The sequence below is a fragment of the Salmo trutta genome, chromosome 4 (assembly GCF_901001165.1).
Source record: "Salmo trutta chromosome 4, fSalTru1.1, whole genome shotgun sequence".
Taxonomy (NCBI): Eukaryota; Metazoa; Chordata; class Actinopteri; order Salmoniformes; family Salmonidae; genus Salmo; species Salmo trutta.
In genome coordinates this window covers 53,480,091-53,505,685 of record NC_042960.1, presented here as the reverse complement: position 1 = coordinate 53,505,685, position 25,595 = coordinate 53,480,091, and the positions used below count along the sequence as shown (strand labels likewise).

General features: G+C 42.1%; 1 protein-coding gene across 1 annotated transcript; it reads right to left on the bottom strand.

Moving 5' to 3' along the window:
• Nucleotides 1-1,494: 1,494 nt before the first annotated feature.
• LOC115192614 (transmembrane protein 59) lies at nucleotides 1,495-24,154 on the bottom strand. The gene is made up of 8 exons (XM_029751327.1): nucleotides 23,817-24,154; nucleotides 22,106-22,211; nucleotides 21,241-21,335; nucleotides 15,879-16,031; nucleotides 5,089-5,194; nucleotides 4,392-4,512; nucleotides 4,154-4,271; nucleotides 1,495-2,407 (listed from the first exon to the last, which is right to left on the bottom strand). Exons 1-8 carry the CDS (start codon nucleotides 23,979-23,981, stop codon nucleotides 2,249-2,251), a joined length of 1,023 nt encoding a protein of 340 aa, XP_029607187.1. The 5' UTR covers nucleotides 23,982-24,154; the 3' UTR covers nucleotides 1,495-2,248.
• Between the last annotated feature and the right edge of the window lie 1,441 nt (nucleotides 24,155-25,595).

Sequence of the window (25,595 nt, the reverse complement as noted above, 5' to 3'; positions counted from 1 at the left end):
GTTACAGTTTGAAACTCTTATCACTTTCTACATGAACTTTCACTTGAACCAGGACTGATATTGAATGGTTTATAGATATATCCATATTGTTTCTTTCCCTAACTTAAATCATGAGATTATTATCATAACATTCTATACAACATTTAAATAGAAACACAAAAATCACAAGTCTACATTAGTTTCCTGCTACTGAGATGGGTGGTTTAATGTAATGTGTTGTAGCATACTAGCATGCACTGTGACTAGGCCAAATGAAAATATAGCTCAACTGGACATCAACATCACTGAGGAGAGAAGTGAAATCTCATTGACTGTGTAACTTGAAAACAAAGGTCTATTCTAAAAGCCTTGCATTGCGCATCACATTGGTCATCCCTTCATTATGAGCTCGTATAGAATACAGAACCATCAACTCCTAGAAAGTGCATGACACATTTCAGAGCTAATAGGTCTAACTCTTGAGGAGATACAATAATAACACAATAATATTAGTCTTAATATTAGTCTATTTTCAAATCTGGAAAAAGGGCTACAATGTTTTATTACAGTCATAACAATATGAAAGACTTGGATAGATGAGCATTTACATAGCACTTCAATTACACTATCGAACAGGTACCTTATGTTATTGGTTCTGAATAAATACACAAAGGCATAAATAAATACATACACCAAGCACTGTTTTGATTTTCCTCAAACACACGCAAACACGCGTAAATACACACACACACACACACACACACACACACACACACACACACACACACACACACACACACACACACTCACACCCAGCCAACATAATTTGAGCGCAATTCCTTTGTCTGCCAAATGTATGAATTCAATGAAATGGAGTGTTCAAAACTTCTTCAGGATTGGTGGGCCCCCTGCAGGAAGATTGAGCTAATGTAGGCTAATGCGATTAGCATGAGGTTGTAAGTAACAAGAACATTTCCCAGGACATAGACATATCTGATATTGGCAGAAAGCTTAAATTCTTGTTAATCTAACTGCACTGTCCAATTTACAGTAGCTATTACAGTGAAAGAATACCATGCTATTTTTTGAGGAGAGTACACAGTTTTGAACATGAAACGTTATTAATAAACAAATTAGGCACATTTGGGCAGTCTTGATACAACATTTTGAACGGAAATGCAATGGTTCCTTGGATCAGTCTAATACTTTGCGCACACACTGCTGCCATCTAGTGGCCAGAATCTAGATCGCACCTGGGCTGGAATAATACATTTTGGCCTTTCTCTTGCATTTCAAAGATGGTACAAAAAAAAATACCCCCATTTTTTTTTCTTTGTATTATCTTTTACCAGATCTAATGTGTTATATTCTCCTACATTCCTTTAACATTTACACAAACTTCAAAGTGTTTCCTTTCAAATGGTACCAAGAATATGCACATCCTTGCTTCAGGGCCTGAGCTACAGGTAGTTAGATTTTGGCATGTCATTTTAGGCAAAAATGGAAAAAAGTGGCCAATTCTTAAGAGGTTTTAATCTGATCTGAGAATTCTCTTTCATTCAGTGTGAGGAAAATGAGATGTATAATGTATATTTGCTTCTCACAGTTGACATCAGTCAAACTCAAACACATCAAACACAGCATCAAAGTTAAACACTGGTAGCTATTGTCTCCTGCAGCATTCACAAGACACCTTTCAAAACATTTTGAACATCTCAATTGCTTTTCTTTCTCTGCAAGTCACCAATTAATTCCAAAAGTATTGTAAGAGCATGAGGAAAACAGTTATTCACCTTCAATTTGAATCCCTGTGTGTCCTTTCTCTTTCCCCTTGTACATCAAAAGCTTGGAAAGCTTTCAGCGCTCATTCACATGTTCTCCTTAACTCTCTCACAGGCAGATCTAAGTAGTTACATTTAATAGTTAAACTGTCTATTAAATAAGCCTTACGCAATTGCAGTGTCAAGTATAAAATGATAGGTACAAGAAGGTGGTGACAACTTGATCTCGAAGCTCTTAGTGAGGTTTAACAATGGACAGCATGAATCTACGAAATCAGTATTCTACACAGAGACAAGCACAACAGGCTAACATCTGATGGGCAGACTCGCTAGAGAAGGATGGGACAAACCTGTTGTGAAGGGATGGTGCCATGCATGTATAGAAAATCTGGTGTGTGTGTAGGTGTGTTTCTGTTCTCCATCTTTTACTGAGGGAGGTTTTACGAAATGATTACCCCAGAAAGCAGTGATCCTATCCCATTGGTCCCCTAGAGAGATGTCTTGTTGATGTCAACCTTGACTGGCAGTGGTCCTGCCTCCTCGCTCTCCTCTGGTTGGTCGATGGCTACAGCAATCACAGGGGTCAGATGGTAGGGGTTGACCTTCTGGACGTCATCAAGAAACTCCTTGTCTCCGTTGATGCTCAGCTGGAAAAAGGAATTAGTTATTCATTCAAATCGATAGAAATTTTCCCATTGTCTCTAGGAGTAATTCCTGCACAGGTAAACACATGTCAATTAAGATAACACCTGAGTGAGTTAACAATTAAAGATGCCGTCCCGGATCTTAAGCACTAACATATCATAAAAACATTTTTTTTTGCAAGACAACATACAGTGACAAGAAAAAGTAGGTGAACCCTTTAGAATTATCTGGATTTCTGCATAAATTGGTCATAAAATTTGATCTGATCTTCATCTGTCACAACAACAGACAAACACAGTCTGCGTAAACTAATAACACACAAATTATTGTGTTTTTCTTGTCTATATTGAATACATCATTTAAACATTTACAGTGTACGTAGGTTGGAAAAAGTATGTGAACCCCTAGGCTAATGACCTCTCCAAAAGCTAATTGGAGTCAGGAGTCAGCTAACCTGGAGTCCAATCAATGAGACGAGATTGGAGATGTTGGTTAGAGCTGCCTTGTCCTAGAAAAAACACTCACAAAATTTGAGTTTGCTAGAAGAAGCATTGCCTGATGTGAGCCATGCCTTGAACAAAAGAGATCTCAGAAGACCTAAGATTAAGAATTGTTGACTTGCATAAAGCTGAAAAGGGTTACAAAAGTATCTCTAAAAGCCTTGATGTTCATCAGTCCACGGTAAGACAAATTGTCTATAAATGGAGAAAGTTCAGCACTGTTGCTACTCTCCCTATGAGTGGCCGTCCTGCAAAGATGACTGCAAGAGCACAGTGCAGAATGCTCAATGAGGTTAAGAAGAATCCTAGAGTGTCAGCTAAAGACTTACAGAAATCTCTGGAACATGCTAACATCTCTATTGACGAGTCTATGATACGTAAAACACTAAACAAGAATGGTGTTTATGGGAGGACACCACGGAAGAAGCTACTGCTGTACAAAAAAAACATTGCTGCACGTCTGAAGTATGCAAAAGAGCATCTGGATGTTCCACAGCGCTACTGGCAAAATATTCTGTGGACAGATTAAACTAAAGTTGAGTTGTTTGGAGGGAACACACAACACTATGTGTGGAGAAAAAAAGGCACAGCACACCAATATTAAAACCTCATCCCAACTGTAAAGTATGGTGGAGGGAGCATCATGGTTTGGAGCCGCTTTGCTGCCTCAGGGCCTGGACAGCTTGCGGTCATCAACAGAAAAATGTATTCCCAAGTTTAGCAAGACATTTTGCAGGAGAATGTTAGGCTATCTGTCTGCCAATTGAAGCTCAACAGAAGTCGGGTGATACAACAGGACAACGACCCAAAACACAGAAGTAAATCAACAGAAGAAAATACACCTTCTGGAGTGGCCCAGTCAGAGTTCTGACCTCAACCCGATTGAGATGCTGTGGCATGACCTCAAGAGAGCGGTTCACACCAGGCATCCCAAGAATATTGCTGAACTGAAACAGTTTTGTAAAGAGGAATGGTACAAAATTCCTCCTGACCGTTGTGCAGGTCTGATCCGCATGTACAGAAAACGTTTGGTTGAGGTTATTGCTGCTAAAAGGAGGGTCAACCAGTTATTAAATCCAAGGGTTCACATACTTTTCCCACCCTGCACTATGAATGTTTACACGGTGTGTTCAATAAAGACACGAAAACGTATAATTGTTTGTGTGTTATTAGTTTAAGCAGACTGTGTTTGTCTATTGTTGTGACTTAGATGAAAATCAGATAACGTTTTATGACCAATGTGTTTACCTGTGTTTTGATGTGCTGTTCTGGTGCAGTGACAAGGCTGGCACAGCTCAGCCACAACATCACCATGATGGACAGGAAGAGACAGGCAGCCAATATCCAACGAGGCAGCCCAGAGCGCCTGAGAGAAAGGGGAGGATTAGGTAATGATACAGGCAATACAACTCAGAGGACCTCTAAATCAGAGGGCCCAAATGGGTTGATATGGACAGATGACTATTCTTGTTCAATATCTCTTCACCTTGACATGCATCCCAGGAAGTCATGTTCAGCGGTTGGGTCTTCCGTATGTTGCTGGACAGCTGGGTGCTTGCCCTTGCCTCCCGCCTTGGCTGCTACCTTCTCCCCATGTCCTTTCACACCTGCACAGAGGTCAATACTAATGAGCAACAGACTTTATGAGGAAGTGTAACAAATGTAACCTAATTTCACCCCTCTGGAGATCAATAAAGCATAATCAATTCAATGTAATCCTCCTTTAATGCATTGTATACTATATGTTCTACAGCAGGGGTCCCCAACTACATTCAGCCGCGGGCCCATTTTTCTTCAGCAGATGATCCGGGGGCCGGAACATAATTTTCAAATGTGCAAGAAGCACAAACGGATATAGTATTTGACAAAAACATTATAATTTCAAACGTTGTTTACATTGGGATACGATCACGTCTCTATTTCTGCATGGAAATACTCGAGAACAAATTTCCAAAATTAAAATAACTTGGAGCTGATTTCCGGGTGTTTTGACAGTCTTTTATGTCCAGCAATGAAAAACGAGTTATGTTTTGTTTTTGCAAATTAAACAAATAAATTCACCCCCGGGCCAAATTCGGCCCACAGGCCACAAGTTGGGGAACCCTGTCCTACAGGTCTGATGATGTTTTGTACATTATGGGTGTCAGTGTGTGACAGAGCTGCATGCCACCATGGGGTCTCACCATGGGGTCTCTGTGTGTGGGAGTGAATCTGCGGCCAGGGCTTGTCTGCCACATTGGAGCGGGGAGCCTGCAGCTCCGGCAAAGTGTACTCAATCTCCGGCTGGCTCTGGGAGGAACAACAAACAAAGTAAATTCAGGAACTAGAAATTACATGCAGTAATTTCACTGAGAAAGAGACAGAAAATGATCTGTTTAACACAGTGAGGTTAAACCATAATGAAGGCTGGACTAACAATGCTCAATGAACAACTAAACGACAGAGAGAAATAGACATACCTGCAGACTTGGGTATAGAGAATACTGCCAAATTAACTCAAACAAAAAGAGGACTTGCTTATTATAGGAGAACATTGTATTTTCACATAATGTATTCTGTTGCAAGCCAGGCACTGTATACCTCAGCCATCTGTAAAATGAAGACAGATGGACTTCCAAACAGTACAAAAATGTAATCACCTATTCACACCTTATAATAGCAGTTCAGGTGTAGATTCTAATGAGCAGATTGTATGGATTGTTCTTTGGCACACCAGTGGAGTTTTAAATCAGCATTTCTTTCTCTCTTACTTCATTAAAGGACACCCTTGTTGCCCATTGCGGAGTCTGTCCGGTTGGCTCAAGAGCGCCACCATTTACCCTCTCTGAAGGGAGTGAAAAGACCCCTTGACTGGAGAAAGTGTCTGAAAAGAGGCCTTAAAAACAGTGTCCTACAGTACGTGAGTGAACGTGCATCACTTGTGTGAAGACAGACTTAATCCCTGTGTGTATACACACACACACACACACACACACACACACACACACACACACACACACACACACACACAAACACACAAACACACAAACACAGCTCTCTCGGCAGAGGCATTATTGTGCCTTTCATTATGGGGACAGTGTTTCTGGCTTACCCTGGAGAACTCATTAAAATAGGATTTTGGTTACCCTCTACTGAACCTTTCCAAACAACAAGACGGAGGCAGCATCAGTGCTCGGCGCTCTCAGCAGCAGGAGGACCGCAAGGGGATCGATGTATGCGTCGGCGGAGTGATGTTCTTTTCTTCTAAACGGACGAAGCAGGCGTTTAGCTCGTCCAGGAGCAAAGCGTCAGTGTCTGGCCTTCCCTTTATAATCCGGGATTGTCTGGAGTCCCTGCCACATACGTCTCGTGTCTGAGCCGTTGAATGGCGACCCCACTTTGTTCCTGTACTGCCGTTTTGCATCTTTGATTGCCTTACAGAGGTCGTAGCTGGTCTGCACTTCCATGTTCCCAGTCACCTTGCCATGGTTAAATGCGGTGATTCACACTTTCAGTTTTGTGTGAATTCTGCCATCTATCCACGTTTTTTGGTTTTGATAAATTCTAATCGCCACAGTGGGAACAACATCCTCTATGCAATTCCTGATAAATCCAGTTACCGAGTCAGTGTATAGATGGGTTAGCTGACAAAGTCATGAAAACGATGCGCACTTTCAATGGGGGAAAAGTTGTTTTCTGGATGACCAGATAGCTAGCAACAATGACAATAAACTGCCATGTGGGGAATCGCAAGTGACTCATTTCAGCTAGTTTCATCTTGTTTTGAGGTGCTTTGACTGATTTCATGTCAGTGCTAATATGTCAAAAACCCACTAGCTCGCTAATCAACAACTGTAATGATGTATTTGAGACAACAAGTGCTCATTGTGCAAATGTATTTATGTTTTCAATAAACATTGGAGACAAAAAAGTTACTGAACAAAAATAGAAACACAACATGCAACAATTTAAAAGATTTTACTGAGTTAAAGTTCATGTAAGGAAATCAGTCAATTGAAATAAATTCATTAGGTCCTAATCTATAGATTTCACATGACTGGGAATACAGATATGCACCTGTTGGTCACAGACACCTTAAAACAAATGTAGGGGCGTGGATCAGAAAACCAGTCAGTGTGACACATCTCCTTCACATAGAGTTGATCAGGCTGTTGTGGAATTTGGAACGTTGTCCCACTCCTCTTCAATGGCTGTACGAAGTTGCTGGATACTGGCGGGAACTGGAACACACTGTCATACACATCCATCCAGAGCATCCCAAACATGATGAATGGGTGACATTTCTGGTGAGTATGCAGGCCATGGAAGAACTAGGACATTTTCAGCTTCCAGGAATTGTGTACAGATCCTTGCGACATGGGGCCGTGCATTATCATGCTGAAACATGAGGTGATGGCGGCAGATGAATGGCACGACAATCAGCCTCAGGATCTTGTCATGGTCTCTCTGTGCATTAATATTGCCATAGATAAAATGCAATTGTGTTCATTGTCCGTAGCTTATGCCTGCACATACCATAATCCCACCACCACCATGGGGCACTCTGTTCACAACGTTCACATCAGCAAACTGCTCACCCACACGACGCCATACGCCATCTGCCTGGTACAGTTGAAACCGGGATTCATCCGTGAAGAACACACTATTCCAGCGTGCCAGTGGCCATCGAAGGTGAGCATTTGCCCACTAAAGTCAATTACAAAGCCGACCTGCTGTCAGGTCAAGACCCTGGTGTGGATGATGAGCACGCAGATGAGCTTCCCTGAGACAGTGTCTGACAGTTTGTGCAGAAATTCTTCAGTTGTGCAAACGTTTCATCAGCTGTCAGGGTGGCTGGTCTCAGACGATCCCGCAGGTGAAGAACCCGGATGTGGAGGTTCTAGGCTGGCGTTGTTACACATGGTCTGCGGTTGTGAGGCCGGTAGGACGTACTGCCAAATTCTGTAAAACGACGTTGGAGGTGGCTTATGGAAAATAAATGAACATTCGATTCTCTAGACGTTCCTGCAGTCAGAATGCCAATTGCACGCTCCCTCAAAACTTGAGACATCTGTGGCATTGTGTTGTGTGACAAAACTGCACATTTTAGAGTGGCCTTTTACTGTCCCCAGCACAAGGTGGACCTGTGTAATGATCATGCTGTTTAATCAGCTTCTTGATATGCCACACCTGTCAGGTGGATGGATTATCTTGGCAAAGGAGAAATGCTCACTAACAGGGAAGTAAACAAATTTGTGCACAAAAGGTGAAATAAATAAGCTTTTTGTGCATATGGAAATGTCCTGGGATATTTTATTTAAGCTCATGAAACATGGTACCAACACTTTACATGTTGCGTGTCTATTTTTGTTCAGTGTAGTTTACATGTTGTCAACAATCTAAGCCAAAGGCGTCTGTTTTGCCCCATAGTTGCATACGCGTCTCCGTTGATACTATTCTCAGAGGCGACCTGGAACATTTCCCAGTCTGCATGATGAAAACAATCTTGAAGCATAGAATCCAATTGGTCAGACCAACGTTAAACAGTCCTTACCACAGGAGCTTCCTGTTTAAGTTTCTGCCTATAGGTGGGGAGGAGCAGAATGGAGACGTGATCTGTTTTGCCGAAGGAAAGGCGGGGGAGGGCAATGATCCAGTAAGGCTGCCGGCCCAGAAGGCATCCCAAGCCGTGTCCTCAGAGCATGTGCAGACCAGCTGGCTGAAGTGTTTACGGACATATTCAATCTCTCCATATCCCAGCCTGTTGTCCCCACTTGCTTAAAGATGTTCACCATTGTCCCTGTACACAAGAAAGCAAAGGTAACTGAACTAAATGACTATCGCCCCGTAGCTCTCACTTCTGTCATCATGAAGTGCTTTGAGAGGCTAGTTAAGGACTATATAATCTCCACCTTACCTGACACCCTAGACCCACTACAATTCGCATATCGCTCCAACAGATCCGCGGACAACACAGTCACTATTGCATTGCACTGCCCTATGTAAGAATGCTGTTCATCAACTACAGCTCAGCCTTCAAAGCCATAGTGCCCTCCCAGCTCATCATTAATCTCAGGGCCCTTGGTCTGAATTCCTCCCTGTGCAACTGGGTCCTGGACTTCCTGACGGACTGACCGCAAGTGGTGTAGGTAGGTAACAACACCTCCGCCACACTGATCCTCGACACAGGGGCCCCACAGGGGTGCGTGCTGCTCAGCCCCCTCCTATACTACCTGTTCACCCATGACTGCGTGGCCATGCACGTCTCCAACTCAATCATCAAGTTTGCTGATCAGACTGGTCACAAGAAAGAACCGTCGATTTCGGATGTTTGAAAAGGTTCTGAGGACGTCAATATATGGCTCCCCCCCACCCCAAAACAATGATGGCAGAGCACTAGGCTCAGAGCCAGAGTGCGCTGCTTAGATGATTGTGCCACAGCAGTTTACAATTCTCTAGCAAGCAGGGAGAGTACACAATGTTTTAAGTCTTCCCCAAACCATAGCCCTAACCTTAACCACTCGGAATTAATACCTACACTTAACCCTTTGAGTTGTTTCTGTTTTAACCCTGTAACCACGCAGAATTAACACTGTAACCACGCTGAATTAACACTGTAACCACGCTGAATTAAAGGGTAAAAAAAAAATCGACGTTCCTCCAATTACGGCAAATTCCTAAGTGAAACTATAAGATCAGGTTGTGGTGACAACAACAGTGGCAGACCTGATTGTAGCTCCCTCCAGTAACCACGAGCACAAGTGTTCCTTGATTTTAACTGCCGGTTTTATTCTGTAGTTTTAGTCAGAATTATCACCTTTCCGTGAGAACTATAAAGTAAATGAAAATACAGTTAAGCACACTCTTACAACTTTCTTGTCTTATGAGTGACTTATTAGCTTGATATGACTGAAGTGCTTACATACAAAAACAGTTTAGCCGGAGATATAACAGTATCAGGTTAAACACATGAATAAAGGAAAAATACATCGGCTGCTTATTACAGAAGAGAGGAAATCAAAAACTTCACACACTTCTTATTCCTGGCATGAATTCACACTTCATATTTAAATTATTCTAACGTTACCATCCTAACATACACGTTTCAACCGTTACGAACTACACCGAAGACACGAAAAACCTAGCTAACACAGCTTGGGATTGCCTTCACTCCAAAAGTGTGTTGCTACGATAATAATCCCCGTTACAACAGTTCTTAGCCACGTAGTTCCGCTTGTCTTACCATTTCCCCCGCATAGCGAACACAGAAACAATTCAAACAAAAACAACGACATAGACTGACAGGTTAACTGTCAGTAACACTGACTACCAACAACGGTGAGACAGCCTACTGGGAGGAGGTGAGAGCCCTGGTGAAGTGGTGCCAGGAAAATAACTTCTCCCGCAACGTCAATAAAACGAAGGAGCTGATTGTGGACTACAGGAGACAGCAGAGAGAGAGCACGACCCCATCCACATTGATGGGGCCGCAGTGGAGACGGTCAAAAGCTTCAAGTTCCTAGGAGTGCACATCACTGACAACCTGAAATGATCCCTTCAGACAGCGTGGTGAAGAAGGCGCAACAACTCCTCTTCAATCTCAGGAGGCTGAAGAAATTTGTCTTGGACCCTAAAACCTCAAACTTCTACAGATGCACCATTGAGAGCATCCTGTTGGGCTGTATCACCGCCTAGTACAGCAATTGCACCATCCACATTCGCAGGGCTCTCCACCTCTATATCAGGTATCAGAGGAAGGCCCAAAAAATTGCCAAAGACCCCAGCCACCCAAGTATAGACTGTTCACTTTGCTGCCGTCTGGCAAACAGGCTCCGAGACAGGCTCCCTGTATATAGCTCCACGGTGATATGGTACTGGTACTCCCTCTATATAGCTCCACAGTGATCTGGTACTGGTACCACAGCTTATTTTCCACCATAATTTGCAAATAAATTCATTACAAATCCTACAATGTGATTTTCTGGATTTTTTTTCTCATTTTGTCTGTCATAGTTGACGTGTACCTATGATGAAAATTACAGGCCTCTCTCATCTTTTTAAGTGGGAGAACTTGCACAATTGGTGGCTGACTAAATACTTTTTTGCCCCACTGTAGCTCCACATTGATCTGGTACTGGTACTCCCTGTATATAGCTCCACAGTGATCTGGTACTGGTACTCCCTGTATATAGCTCCACATTGATCTGGTACTGGTACTCCCTGTATATAGCTCCACATTGATCTGGTACTGGTACTCCCTGTATATAGCTCCACAGTGATCTGGTACTGGTACTCCCTGTATATAGCTCCACAGTGATCTGGTACTGGTACTCCCTGTATATAGCTCCACAGTGATCTGGTACTGGTACTCCCTGTATACAGCTCCACAGTGATCTGGTACTGGTACTCCCTGTATATAGCTCCACATTGATCTGGTACTGGTACTCCCTGTATATAGCTCCACATTGATCCGGTACTGGTACTCCCTGTATATAGCTCCACATTGATCTGGAACTGGTACTCCCTGTATATAGCTCCACATTGATCTGGTACTGGTACTCCCTGTATATAGCTCCACATTGATCCGGTACTGGTACTCCCTGTATATAGCTCCACATTGATCTGGAACTGGTACTCCCTGTATATAGCTCCACATTGATCTGGTACTGGCACTCCCTGTATATAGCTCCACATTGATCTGGTACAGGTACTCCCTGTATATAGCTCCACATTGATCTGGAACTGGTACTCCCTGTATATAGCTCCACATTGATCTGGTACAGGTACTCCCTGTATATAACTCCACATTGATCTAGTACGGGTATTCCCTGTATATAGCTCCACATTGATCTGGTACAGGTACTCCCTGTATATAGCTCCACATTGATCTGGTACAGGTACTCCCTGTATATAGCTCCACATTGATCTGGTACTGGTACTCCCTGTATATAGCTCCACGTTGATCTGGAACTGGTACTCCCTGTATATAGCTCCACATTGATCTGGTACAGGTACTCCCTGTATATAGCTCCACATTGATCTAGTACTGGTACTCCCTGTATATAGCTCCACATTGATCTGGTACAGGTACTCCCTGTATATAGCTCCACATTGATCTGGTACAGGTACTCCCTGTATATAGCTCCACATTGATCTGGTACTGGTACTCCCTGTATATAGCTCCACATTGATCTGGTACAGGTACTCCCTGTATATAGCTCCACATTGATCTGGTACTGGTACTCCCTGTATATAGCTCCACATTGATCTGGTACAGGTACTCCCTGTATATAGCTCCATTCTTGTGTATTTTATTTTATTCCATTCTTGTGTTACTATTATTTTTTTTAAACACTGCATCGTTGGGAAGGGCACATAAGCAAGCATTTCAGGGTAAAGTCTACACCAGTTGTATTCGGCGCATGTGACAAGAAAAATGTAATTTGATTTAATTTGACACTTTCTGCCCTCCAGGACATCTACAGCAGCTGGTGTCACAGGAAGGCCAAGAAGATTATCAAGGACCTCAGGCACCCGAGCCACGGCCTGTTCACCCTGCTACCGTCTAGAAGGCGGATACAGTACAGGTGCGTCAAAGCTGGCACCGAGAGACTGAGAACCAGTTTCTATCTCCATGCCATGAGACTGTTAAACAGTCACCACTAGTGGCCTCCACCCAGTACCCTGCCCTGAACCTTAGTCACTGTTCTAGTCGGCTACCACCCGGTACCCTGCCCTGAACAGTTCTAGTCGGCTACCACCCGGTACTCTAACCTGCACCTTAGAGACGGCTGCCCTATGTACATAGTCATTGAACACTGGTCACTTTAATAATGTTTACATACTGTTTCACCCACTTTATATGAATACACTGTATTCTAGTCATGGCTCATCCTATACAACATATTTTTGTATTTTTCTTGATTATATGTGTATTGTTGTTTTTATTGCTAGGTATTACTGCACTGTTGGAGCTAGAAACACAAGCATTTGCTGCACCTGCGATAACATCTGCAAATCTTTATATGGCACCAATAAACGTTTATTTGATTTTATTTGTATTGGAGTTAAGAGGAGACTCTTTGCTGGTGAGGGATTCTGACATATCAGCTGATCAATAGAAATAGCCTTTAAGAAGTTGGAATGTCTCACTGTAGCACCAAAACAAATAAGTATCTGATCAGCCTATCCTCTCTTCATTGATGGAAAATAGATCAGATTTAATGACATAAGTCAATAGTTATGAAAACAGAAAAGAAAAATGACCAGTCAGCATTTGACTAGTCTACAGGTCAATAAAATTGAGTTCATTAGAGTCAAAACACATCTCAAACAAAAAGAGAAAACGAAACAAGCAGAAAATAAATTGGCCCCGATGTAGTTCTTTAACTGAGATGACATGCAGTGAGTATGTCATCCTTTTTGCCATCAGAACAGCCTAAATTCGTTGGGGCATGGTGTCGAAAGCATTCTGCAGGGATGGATGGTGGCCCATGCTTCCCACAGTTGTGTCAAGTTAGCTGGATGTCCTTTGGGTGGTGGATCATTCTTGATACCATGGGAAACTGTTGAGCGTGAAAAACCCAGCAGCGTTGCAGTTCTTGACACAAACCGTTGCGCCTGGCACCTACTACCATACCCCGTTCAAAGGCACTTCCCATGTTTTCTTTTAACCTTTTTTGTCTTGCCCATTCACCCTCTGAATGGCACACATACACAATCCATGTCTCAATTGTCCCCAGACTTAAAAATCCTTCTTTAACCTGTCTCCTCCCCTTCATCTACACTGATTGAAGTGGATTTAACAAGTGACATCAATAAAGGATCATATATTTCACCTGAATTCACCTGGTCAGTCTATGTCATGGAAAGACCAGGTGTTGCTAATGTTTTGTACACTCAGTGTATGTGGTAGACAATAAGGCTTGGTCTTACAAAAGGTCATAGATATTCAGACAAAACTATTGTTATTTTTAAAGTCATTTCACAACCAGTTTTATCTGTCGGATCCAGATGTAACATTGGGAGGAAAGGCAACAGGAAGAGAAGAGTGAACATCTAAGGATGTTAGTAGTTATTGGCTGCCGACTGGGGAGATCTTGCCATCAGTAAAAGTAGGCCTGCCTCCTGATATACATCTGTCATGCATTATGGCACAGAATGTCAAAGGTGATCTGGTTATAGAGACACAGAAAGCAACAGGGAGGAGGGATCCTTTTCCAAATGAACAATCTCCCTTCCCTTATTTGGTATTTTTGGGTTATTTGGGGTCACTTTCTTTTTAGGGAGCGGGATTTCATAGATGTACATATCTCCCTGTTTCCTTCAAGGGGGGACCCTGCATAGTGTGCATATTGGACACGGAAAGAATTTAAACAAGACTCCAACCCCATTTCCAAACAAGCGCTCTTCCCCAATCAGTGATGAGAGGGCCACGTCGGCTGTGTTTACTCCTGCTCAGCCCAGAGGAAACCACTTGATTCTCCCTGATTACCTTGGAGGAGCACTCCTGAAACACTCGGAGGCTGGGATGGCATGAATAAGTGTGATTAAGAAGGAGGCTGCCACTTAACCCACGTCAAATGTGGGCAGGAGAGGTATGGATGTTCCCAGAGCTGGAACTCAGCCCAATCTCTGAGAGACAGCTAAAGGGAGCTAAGGAAGGGAGAATCTGCCGCTTGCGGGACTGGGACTCAGACCACCTCCCTCAGACACAGGTGGCTTGCCTGGAGCAATCAGAGAAGCTGCTCTTATCACAGTTGCATCCAAATGCACAAACTTTTTGGAAATATGAGTGTTTATCCCACATTGATATAGAACCCAGATGGTCTTTGTGTGCTATGTTAGCCCTCGGAGCTAAATCCTAAAAGTAATGGACCAGGTATCAATCTCCAGACGTTTGTGTGACTCAATACCACATTAGCCCTGTATGCTAAAGCCTAGATAACTCTTGGAAATAGAGCGTTGTTTTGGGTATCACCTTAGCAAAATACACCTACATTTGCTGCTTAGTGAAGTAAAAGTCATATTTTTTCAAACAACTGATTAACTTAAGGAGAGCACAAGTAATTCCACTGTGAACTATTTCAAATAGAAATCCCTTTGCCCAAATAAACTGCTTATACTGAACACTGCATCAAGCGCCATTCATTCCACAAGTTGGCTCTCACACTAACTCTTAAACTCAGAGGAACTTGATAATCAATTTGTTTGGTCCGATTCACTTCAGCTCCAGTAGTGCACTGTGTTGCCTTGTATGGCCCTCTTTGGGAACTTACTAAAACTGCTACATAACATGGATAAACTGCTACCACAGTGGGTCTCTTAACTTTTTCCTGTTTGTTTTGTATCACGCCTAAGGCTACGAGTCACCATGGTCCTCCTAACTGAGTCCATACACCCTGACTTCCTACCCAGCCCTCTGCTCTGCAGAACCCACTCATTCTGAACATCTGCAGTAGTGATTAGTATTGCAGCGGTGGCTTGGCTTCTCTTTCAGCTGTCCCTCAGCCTTAGTGTTTTTTTGTTTCTTTACCCCCAGTCAATCTGTCAAGAGGGTGGCAGTCAGCCAGATGCCCACTAAACGCAGGCCTGTGGCAGCCAGCTCAGAGCCTGTGATGCCCACTAAACACACGCATCCACCCATCACCCCTAAGGCTAAAGAAAAATAATCACGAAGACTGTTGTTTTCATCATTTCATGTTGTCTCACCACGTCTCTTTTTAAGACTGGATTTAAAGATCTCTGTTGTCCTTCTATATTCAGCCAGCCTGTCTTGACTTAGCCATCACCGATAAAGAAAATATGTAGAGTACTGATCCCACACCCTTTCCCCCTAATGTCTGAGGCAAGTTCACCTTTGTAGCCCCCGAAGTTTGAGTTACAGCTGTACCCTGGAGTGAAAGACACTCCCAAAACTAATCACAGCACCCCTAAGAGACACTGAGTTCTGTGAAACTTGAGTCCTGTCTGCCGCACCCTGACAGTGTCTTACCTGGAAGACGAGCACCTTGCCGTCGTCGGCCTGCAGGTAGAAGGTCCAAGTAGAGGAGATGAAGCTCTGAGCAGAGCTGACTATGTCGTTACACCAGCTGGACACGGTGTCCATGACGGAGGGGGGCATGGGACGGTGGGCCATGGCCTTCAACTGCAGGTAATAAAAGGTGGGACTGTTGAGTTTAGGTGAATTGATTTAATATGGCAAAGTCATGTGAAGTGAGAGTGTGAAGGTGTGTGGGGGGCAAAGGGGAGCGTGTAAAAGTGGATGTGAAAGAGAGAGTGTGTAAATCCAACGCACATTCCTCGTCGTTTGAGGGGTGCAAAATCCACTTGTCACTTAAATCTCGCTAGATTTATTACTTTAATTTTATTATTGAGACTTCATACCCTTGTTTGTGCCTGTCGTTTTTTCCCGTTAACCTTACAACCGTGTAAATGTTTGTAATGACCTATCAAACACACCACAGTAACGGCTGAAATGGGCTCAGTGGAATACATTGTCTTTCCGTTGAATCTATAAGAACGCTAAAGCTTGGCCTGGGATTTAACGTACCGTCTCAACACTTACATTTCAAGAAAGAGAAGATCACTTTATTTTGACGAGTGCTCATTTTTTGTGCAATTTAAAAAAGTAATAATTTAACACAGTTGAAATGTTTACAAATTAGATGCAATGAAATAAAAAGCAATTTCCAAAAATGAACACACAGATTATAGTGATATTATGTCTGATCTTGCAAACAATGTAATGCATGTTTAGATACAGTGCATTCGAATGAATTCAGACCCCTTGACTTTATCCACATTTTGTTACAGACAATTCTAAAATTGATTAAATAAAAAAAAGTATCATCAAACTACACACAATAACCCATAATGACAAAGCAAAAACAGGTTTTGAGAAATGTTTGCTTATTTAAAAAACAGAAATACCTTATTTACATAACTATTCGGACCATTTGCTATGAGACTCTAAATTGAGCTCAGGTGCATCCTGTTTCCATTGATCATCCTTGAGATGTTTCTACAACTTGATTGGAGTTCACCTGTGGTAAATTCAATTGATTGGAAATGATTTGGAAAGGCACACACCTGTCTATATACAGTGGTGTAAAGTATTTAAGAACAAATACTTTAAAGTACTACTTAAGTAGCTTTTTTGGGATATCTGTACAATACTTTACTATTTATATTTTTGACAACTTTTACTTTTACTTCACTACATCCTAAAGAAAATCATGCACTTTTTACTCCATACATTTTCCCTGACACACAAAAGTACGCATTACATTTTGAATGCTTAGCAGGACAGAAAAGTGGTCCAATTCAAGCACTTATCAAGAGAACATCGCTGGTCATCCCTACTGCATTTGATCTGGTGGACTCACTAAACACACATGCCGATTATTTTTTTTTATTTTTTACACCTTTATTTAACTAGGCAAGTCAGTTAAGAACACATTCTTATTTTCAATGACGGCCTAGGAACGGTGGGTTAACTGCCTTGTTCAGGGGCAGAACGACAGATTTTTACCTTGTCAGCTCGGGGATTAAATCTTGCAACCTTACGGTTAACTAGTCCAACGCTCTAACCACCTGCCTTACATTGCACTCCACAAAGAGCCTGCCTGTTACGCGAATGCAGTAAGAAGCCAAGGTAAGTTGCTAGCTAGCATTAAACTTATCTTGTAAAAAACAATCAATCAATCAATCATAATCACTAGTTAACTACACATGGTTGATGACATTACTAGTTTATCTAGCGTGTCCTGCGTTGCATATAATCGATGCGGTGCGCATTCGTGAAAAAGGACTGTCGTTGCTCCAACGTGTACCTAACCATAAACATCAATGCCTTTCTTAAAATCAATACACAAGTATATATTTTTAAACCTGCATATTTAGTTAATATTGCCTGCTAACATGAATTTCTTTTAACTAGGAAAATTGTGTCACTTCTCTTGCAACAGAGTAAGGGTAAATGCAGCAGTTTGGGCCGCCTGGCTCGTTGCGAACTGTGTGAAGACTATTTCTTCCTAACAAAGACAGCCAACTTCGCCAAACGGGGGATGAGTTAACAAAAGCGCATTTGCGAAAAAAGCACAATCGTTGCACAAATGTAGCTAACCATAAACATCAATGCCTTTCTTAAAATCAATACACAGAAGTATATATTTTTAAACCTGCATATTTAGCTAAAAGAAATCCAGGTTAGCAGGCAATATTAATCAGGTGAAATTGTGTCACTTCTCTTGCGCTCATTGCACGCAGAGTCAGGGTATATGCAACAGTTTGGGCCGCCTGGCTTGTTGCGAACTATTTTGCCAGAATTTTACGTAATTATGACATAACATTGAAGGTTGTGCAATGTACCAGGAATATTTAGACTTATGGATGCCACCCGTTAGATAAAATACGGAACGGTTCCGTATTTCACTGAAAGAATAAACGTTTGGTTTTCGAGATGATAGTTTCCGGATTCGACCATATTAATGACCTAAGGCTCGTATTTCTGTGTGTTATTATGTTATAATTAAGTCTATGATTTGATAGAGCAGTCTGACTGAGCGATGGTAGGCACCAGCAGGCTCGTAAGCATTCATTCAAACAGCACTTTCGTGCGTTTTGCCAGCAGCTCTTCGCAATGCATTGCGCTGTTTATGACTTCAACCCTATCAACTCACAAGATTAGGCTGGTGTAACCGATGTGAAATGGCTAGCTAGTTAGCGGGGTGCGCGCTAATAGCGCTTCAAACGTCACTCGCTCTGAGACTTGGAGTAGTTGTTCCCCTTGCTCTGCATGGGTAACGCTGCTTCGAGGGTGGCTGTTGTCGATGTGTTCCTGGTTCAAGCCCAGGTAGGAACGAGGAGAGGGACAGAAGCAATACTGTTACACTGGCAATACTAAAGTGCCTATAAGAACATCCAATAGTCAAAGGTATATGAAATACAAATCGTATAGAGAGAAATAGTCCTATAATTCCTATAATAACTACAACCTAAAACTTCTTACCTGGGAATATTGAAGACTCATGTTAAAAGGAACCACCAGCTTTCATATTTTCTCATGTTCTGAGCAAGGAACTTAAACGTTAGCTTTCTAACATGGCACATATTGCACTTTTACTTTCTTCTCCAACACTTTGTTTTTGCATTATTTAAAACAAATTGAACATGTTTCATTATTTATTTGAGGCTAAATTGATTTTATTGATGTATTATATTAAGTTAAAATAAGTGTTCATTCAGTATTGTTGTAATTGTCATTATTACAAATAAAGAAATAAAAACCGGCCAATTAATCGGTATCGGCTTTTTTCTGGGTCCCCCAATAATCGGCATCGGCGTTGAAAAATCATAATCGGTCGACCTCTAGTCTGGTTTGCTTAATCTAAGGAATTTGAAATGATTTATACTCTTACTTTTACTTTTGATACTTAAGTACATTTTAGCAATTACGTTGACTTTTGATACTTAAGTACATTTAAAACCAAATATTTTTAGACTTTTACTCAAATAGCATTTTACTGGTTGACTTTCATTTTTACTATTAACTTTTCTATTAACTATATTTACATTTACTCAAGTATGACAATTGGGTACTTTTTCCACCATTGTCTATATAAGGTCCCACATTTGACAGTGCATGTCAGAGCAAAAACCAAGCCATGAGGTCGATGGAATTGTCCGTAGAGCACCGAGACAGTATTCTGTTGAGGCACAGATCTGGGAAAGGGTACAAAAAAATGTCTGCAGCATTGAAGGTCCTCAAGAACACAGTGGCTTCCATCATTCTTTAATGGAAGAAGTTTGGAACCTCCAAGATTCTTCCTAGAGCTGGCCGCCAGGCCAAACTGAGCAATCTGGGGAGAAGGGCCTTTGTCAGGGAGGTGACCAAGAACCCGATGGTCACTCTGACAGAGCTCCATAGTTCCTCTGTGGAGATGGGAGAACCTTCTAGAAGGACAACCATCTCTGCAGCACTGCACCAATCAGGCCTTTCTGGTAGAGTTGCCATGAAGGCACGCTTGGAGTTTGCCAAAAGGCACCTAAAGACTCTCAGACCATGAGAAACAAGATTCTCTGGTCTGATGAAACCAAATTGAACTCTTTGGTCTGAATGCCAAGTGTCACATCGGGAGGAAACCTGGCACCATCCCTTAGGTGAAGCATGGTGGTGGCAGCATCATGCTGTGGGGATGTTTTTCAGCGGAAGGGACTGGGAGACCAGTCAGGATCGAGGCAAAGATGAACGGAGCAAAGTACAGAGAGATCCTTGATGAAAACCTGCTCCAGAGTGCTCAGAACCTCAGACTGGGGTGAAGGTTCACCTTCCAACAGGACAATGACCCTAAGCACACAGCCAAGACAACGCAGAAGTGATTTCGGGGACAAGTCTCTGAATGTCCTTGCGTGGCCCAGCCAGTTCCCGGACTTGAACTCAATCGAACATCTCTGGAGAGACCTGAAAATAGCTGTGCAGTGACGCTCCCCATCCAACCTGACAGAGCTTGAGAGGATCTGCAGAGAACAATGGGAGAAACTCCCCAAATACAGGTATGCGAAGCTTGTAGCATCACACCAAAGAAGACTCGAGGTTGTAATCGCTGCCAAAGGTGCTTCAACAAAGTACTGAGTAAAAGGTCTGAATACTTATGTAAATGTGATATTTCCGGGGGGGGGTTTAACTGTGGGACCTTACATAGACAGGTGTGTGCCTTTCCAAATCATGCCCAATCAATTGAATTTGAACTCCAATCAAGTTGTAGAAACATCTGAAGGATGATCAATGGAAACACTATGCACCTAAGCTCAATTTCGAGTCACATAGCAAAGGGTCTGAATACTTATGTAAATAAGGTATTTCAGTTTTTTCTTTTTAATAAATATGCAAACATTTCTCAAAACCTGTTCGACCTATCAATTTTAAGATTTGTTGGTATTTTGGTCCATTATTAATATTAGTATTTTCAAAAAGTAAACACAAAAATGTCAAAATCATGATGAAAATGTATATCAACATTTGTATGAATTTTAACCACTTTAAAATGGACATACATCAATAATGAGACATCGCCACATTTGCATATTTTGATTCAATATTTCAGAAACATTTTAATATAAAAAAGTATATTATTTGTGTCTACATTCAACTGGTAAAAGCTGATTGTGATATGATTAAGATTTGTTTTATCCCTATTAGTGTGTGGTACATGGCCTTAAAACCTTATAACAATTTTGATGACTGTTGCTAGTGTGAATGTATGGGGGTGTATACGGGTGTGTGTGTGTGTGTGTGTGTGTGTGTGTGTGTGTGTGTGTGTTTTACTGAATTCCTACGGAGTGACCATGCTCACCTTCCTCCTCTTGATCTCAGGTTCAGAGGGCTGGCTGGCACAGCCGGTGCTGCATGCCTCCTGCTCCAGCAGCTTGCTGTAAGCTTCCTGGCAGGCTACAGAGAAAGAGAGGCGGAGCGAGATAGAGCGAGAGAGGGGGAGAGAAATGGGAGGGCACAGGAGAGAAAGGACAGAGAGACAAGATAAACAGATAGGGGGGAGAAAATACAGCATCTGTCATTGCATCCCTATTCACCCCTCCCTACAGTCATCCATATCAGAACATTTGGGCAACTGCTGCCTGGACCAAGGAGGATAGCAGATCACAGCATGTTCAACAAACAAGCACAGCTTCAGTTGAGCCACACACAAACACATGACTTTTGAACTTTTACTGTTGAAAAGCGATATCCTAAGTATAACTACAGTAAAGTACACACACTAAAGTGTTGAAAAAAAGGAGTTGGTCTGATGTTCAAATGTGATGTGATGTCAGCAGCCTCCCCCGTTGCTTAAGGAACATTAGAGGAGCAATGTGCCATGCGCCATGTCATATCTGACCTGCACCACCTATTGAAATGTGCCTTATAAGTAAATCAGGTGTTAAATGAGGTGAAAATGAGACTGGAGGAGGACTTTAATGTAATTTGGCCCTGGCACAGGCACATGAAACGCCTACTAGCAAATTAAGCGTGCTTTCTGGCTTTGAAGCACAGCTTGGGATAGTTCTCTGCAAAGATAAAACCCAGGGTCAAAGTCATGTAACAGTACTATAACAACATCTTGAAGTGGATCACAGGTACGACCTCTGCTCTTGGTGATAGGCTGCCCTGTAGTATCTACCTGGCTTCATTGAGACCCCACCCTGTGAGTCAGGCTGCCTTACCTCCTTGACACTCCTCTCTGCTGGTGTTGAAGCCGGCATTTCCATTCACAAACTGACAGATGGAGTAAAGACGGCAACCACGGTGACAGGCATTCAAAATGGAGTCCTTCAGGATAAAAATAAAAACATAGGAGCTAAATATGCTATGACCACAGAAAATGTTACATTGTCCATGACAATGTACTTTAAGCAAATGTATAACCTGATAGAGGGATTTCAATTGGATTTCAATTTTTCTAATAGATATGTCAAATGAGTTAAGGTGTTATAGGCACAAGTTGAGGCACAAGATGAACTGAGAAATGTGGTTGTCTCACCGAAGCTATGAATGCACTAACTCTAAGTTGCTCTGGATAAGAGTGTCTGCTAAACAACTAAATGTAAATGTAAAATATTGCAAATGCCTGGGAATGTTGTGATGAGTGAAGAATTACAATCACTTGCTCACAGTTTTCTCCAAGCCTGGTTCTAATACAGAAGAACTAAACAGCGTCCCCAAGCGACTGACACGGGAACGTGATAGACAAAGAGATCCCCCTGTCCGACGATTTACTTTACAGGCGTATTTACAGTATCATGCGTATAATCGTTTCAATTAACTGCTTTATTCCGTGTTCATTGTGTGTCTAGCGGGACATTATTCTGGCCAAGGATTTACGGTTCCTTTTGTATAGGTATTTATTTGCTTACTCCACAGTGGCAATTACAGTCCCATCATGAATAAAATAAACTCTCAACATCTGTTCAATAACTATTTGTCACTACGGTTCTAATCGGTTCCGATAATATGCGCACATCAAAGGCATACATTAGGGCCTATAGGCTGGTGCAGTGTTCTGAAAACAGGTATTCCGCATAGTTCATGGTGATCCATTTTGCTGCTCTGCTCTGCTCCGCCCTGCATGATGTCTGAGCCACACCTGGGCAGAGCTGAGGCGATGAGTAGGTGGGAAAATAACAGCCTTGCCGAGAGACGGACACTTTACTAAGCTACAATTATTTTTCAAATGTTACATAATTTAAGATGTTTTAAACATGGCTTTGTAATCATTTAGCTATTATTTACATATCCTGCATATTGTGGTTCATGGACAAATACATATTTCAGCTCACAATGAGGCAACCAGGAAACCATGCAAGTGCAATAGACTCTATTAGAGAATAGGCTCCCATCTGCTTGGTCCGGTGCCCTCACAGCGATTTTATGACTTGATTTAATATGAACATCCAAGCATTATCTAATGAATAGACATTGTGTAAATAAATCCTGATGAAGTAGGTGGAATAGCCAGGCTATATGGATAGTGGAGGACCAGAGCTGTGAGAATGCGTCATAAAACGATCATTTCGGCCTAATTGTCCAAGATAATTTCCACTCACTTCTTGAAATGAAGATAGGTAGCGTTGCGTACTGATGTCGCGATATTAGGATACGCGTTCCAATTAGTAAAATGATGGGCCTTCGTTACGGATTGACCATATTACATTTACAAGAGATTGCCAGAATTTAAAGATTAAAGGGACATCTATCGATATTCGATATACCGTATTCAATTTCGTATACAGTCGTCGAAATGTAAGCACTTACTATGGCAGTTATTCAAGCACGAAAATATACTTTTCTGTCACATTTATATTTAACCTAATATATTCTGCTTTTCTGCTATTCATGAATTATGTATTTAGCCTATAGTTTCCAAGTATTACTTACTTTAGCTGGGCTTTTGTTTTTGACGGTGATCTGGCATTGCTTTTTGCAGTAATTGATGTCGCCTAGTTGATTGTCAAATAGATCAGAAGACGCAGCTGCCAGCCCCGCCAGAAGCAGCGAGACGACGGCGGAGACACCGCACACCCTGCAGCCGAACTGAAGCATTTTAAAGCCGGATTTGATCACCACAGTCTGGGCGAACACTGGCGCTTTTAGTGTACTCTGAGCTTCTCAGATGGATGACGCTTCAACCCGATTTCTATCTGCTTCGGTAATATTGTGCTATGGTTTTGTGGTGTCGTCACTCCAAAAACCATCACGCTCACGCTGCTGCGCGCCCCCTCTTTGTGCGCTCTGCACTCCACAGTGCAAATTCACTGCAGTGCATAGGCCCACTGCTAGAATTCATACATTGTATGATGGAATGTCTACATCATGGGAAAATAAAATAGACAGTAGCCTATTTTCACTTAGATATAGTCTATCTGTTATTTAACCAGTCTGTAAGATAATCGTTATCATTCCTTCCCCTTTTTTTTACAAGGCTTCTGTAAATAAGAGAAGGCGATTAAATTATTGCAATAATGATCCTATTGTCTAATGACATGGAAAATAGGCCTAACAATGTTTCATGTAGGCAAATATCACAATTCAACTGGTAACTAAAACATCACAATTCAATAGATAACTAATTAAGGCACGAGGAGCACTAGCGGTTCTGTGGGGGGGGGGGGGGGGGGGGGGGCAGTGCCCCTGTGACAACAATTACGGACCCCCTTGTGGCCCCCCAAAATGTGGAGTATGAAATAATTTTTACATAACTAATTTTGCTATCGTTCTTTTTTTACATCCGTTATTAGACAGTGGCAACGATGATGATTATGAACATGGTCTTTTGCCTGTTAATGCCTGCAATGCAGTGAAGAAAACGATATGACAACAATAACGTCTAATGTAACTGGCCTCTCTAACAGTACAACTGGCCCCAGCTTGGCCCCCCCAGTTGAAATGGTCTAGAACCACCACTGACGAGGAGGTGGGGTATCTGGCCAATCTAAGATGGCTAAGGGCTGTTCTTATGCATGACTCAACATGGAGTGCCTGGATACAGCCCTTAGCCGTGGTATATTGACCATATACCACAAACCCCCGAGGTGCTTTATGGCTATTATGAACTGGTTACCAATGCAATTAGAACAGTAAAAAAATGTTTTTGTCATACCCGTGGTATATGGTCTGATATATTACTGCTTTGAGCCAAATCAGTATTCAGGGCTCAAACCACCCAATTTATAAATACAATTATAGACTGCATGGTTCCAGCCCAGAATGCTGATTGGCTGACATCCGTGGTATATGAAACCGTATACCATGGGTATGACAACAAAAAAAAAATGTTTTTACCGCTCTAATTACTTCATTAACCAGTTTATAACAGCAATAAGGCAGTTCTGGGGTTTGTGGTATATGGCCAATATACCACGACTAATGGCTGTATCCAGGCACTCTGCGATGCGTCGTGCATAAGAACAGCCCTTAGCCGTGGTATATTGGCCGTATACCACACCCCCTCGGGTCTTATTGTTTAATTATAGACTAGATATAGAGAGCCCACCTGATTGCACAGTGCAGTTCATGAGGCATGCACTAACCTACTGACCCACAGTCTTTTAGCCTAAATTAGTATTGTATAATACTATAATATAGGCCTACTAATATGGCCTAACTATGTAGGCCTAACAACTTTTATAAGTTTGAATAACACAGTAAAGTTATTAA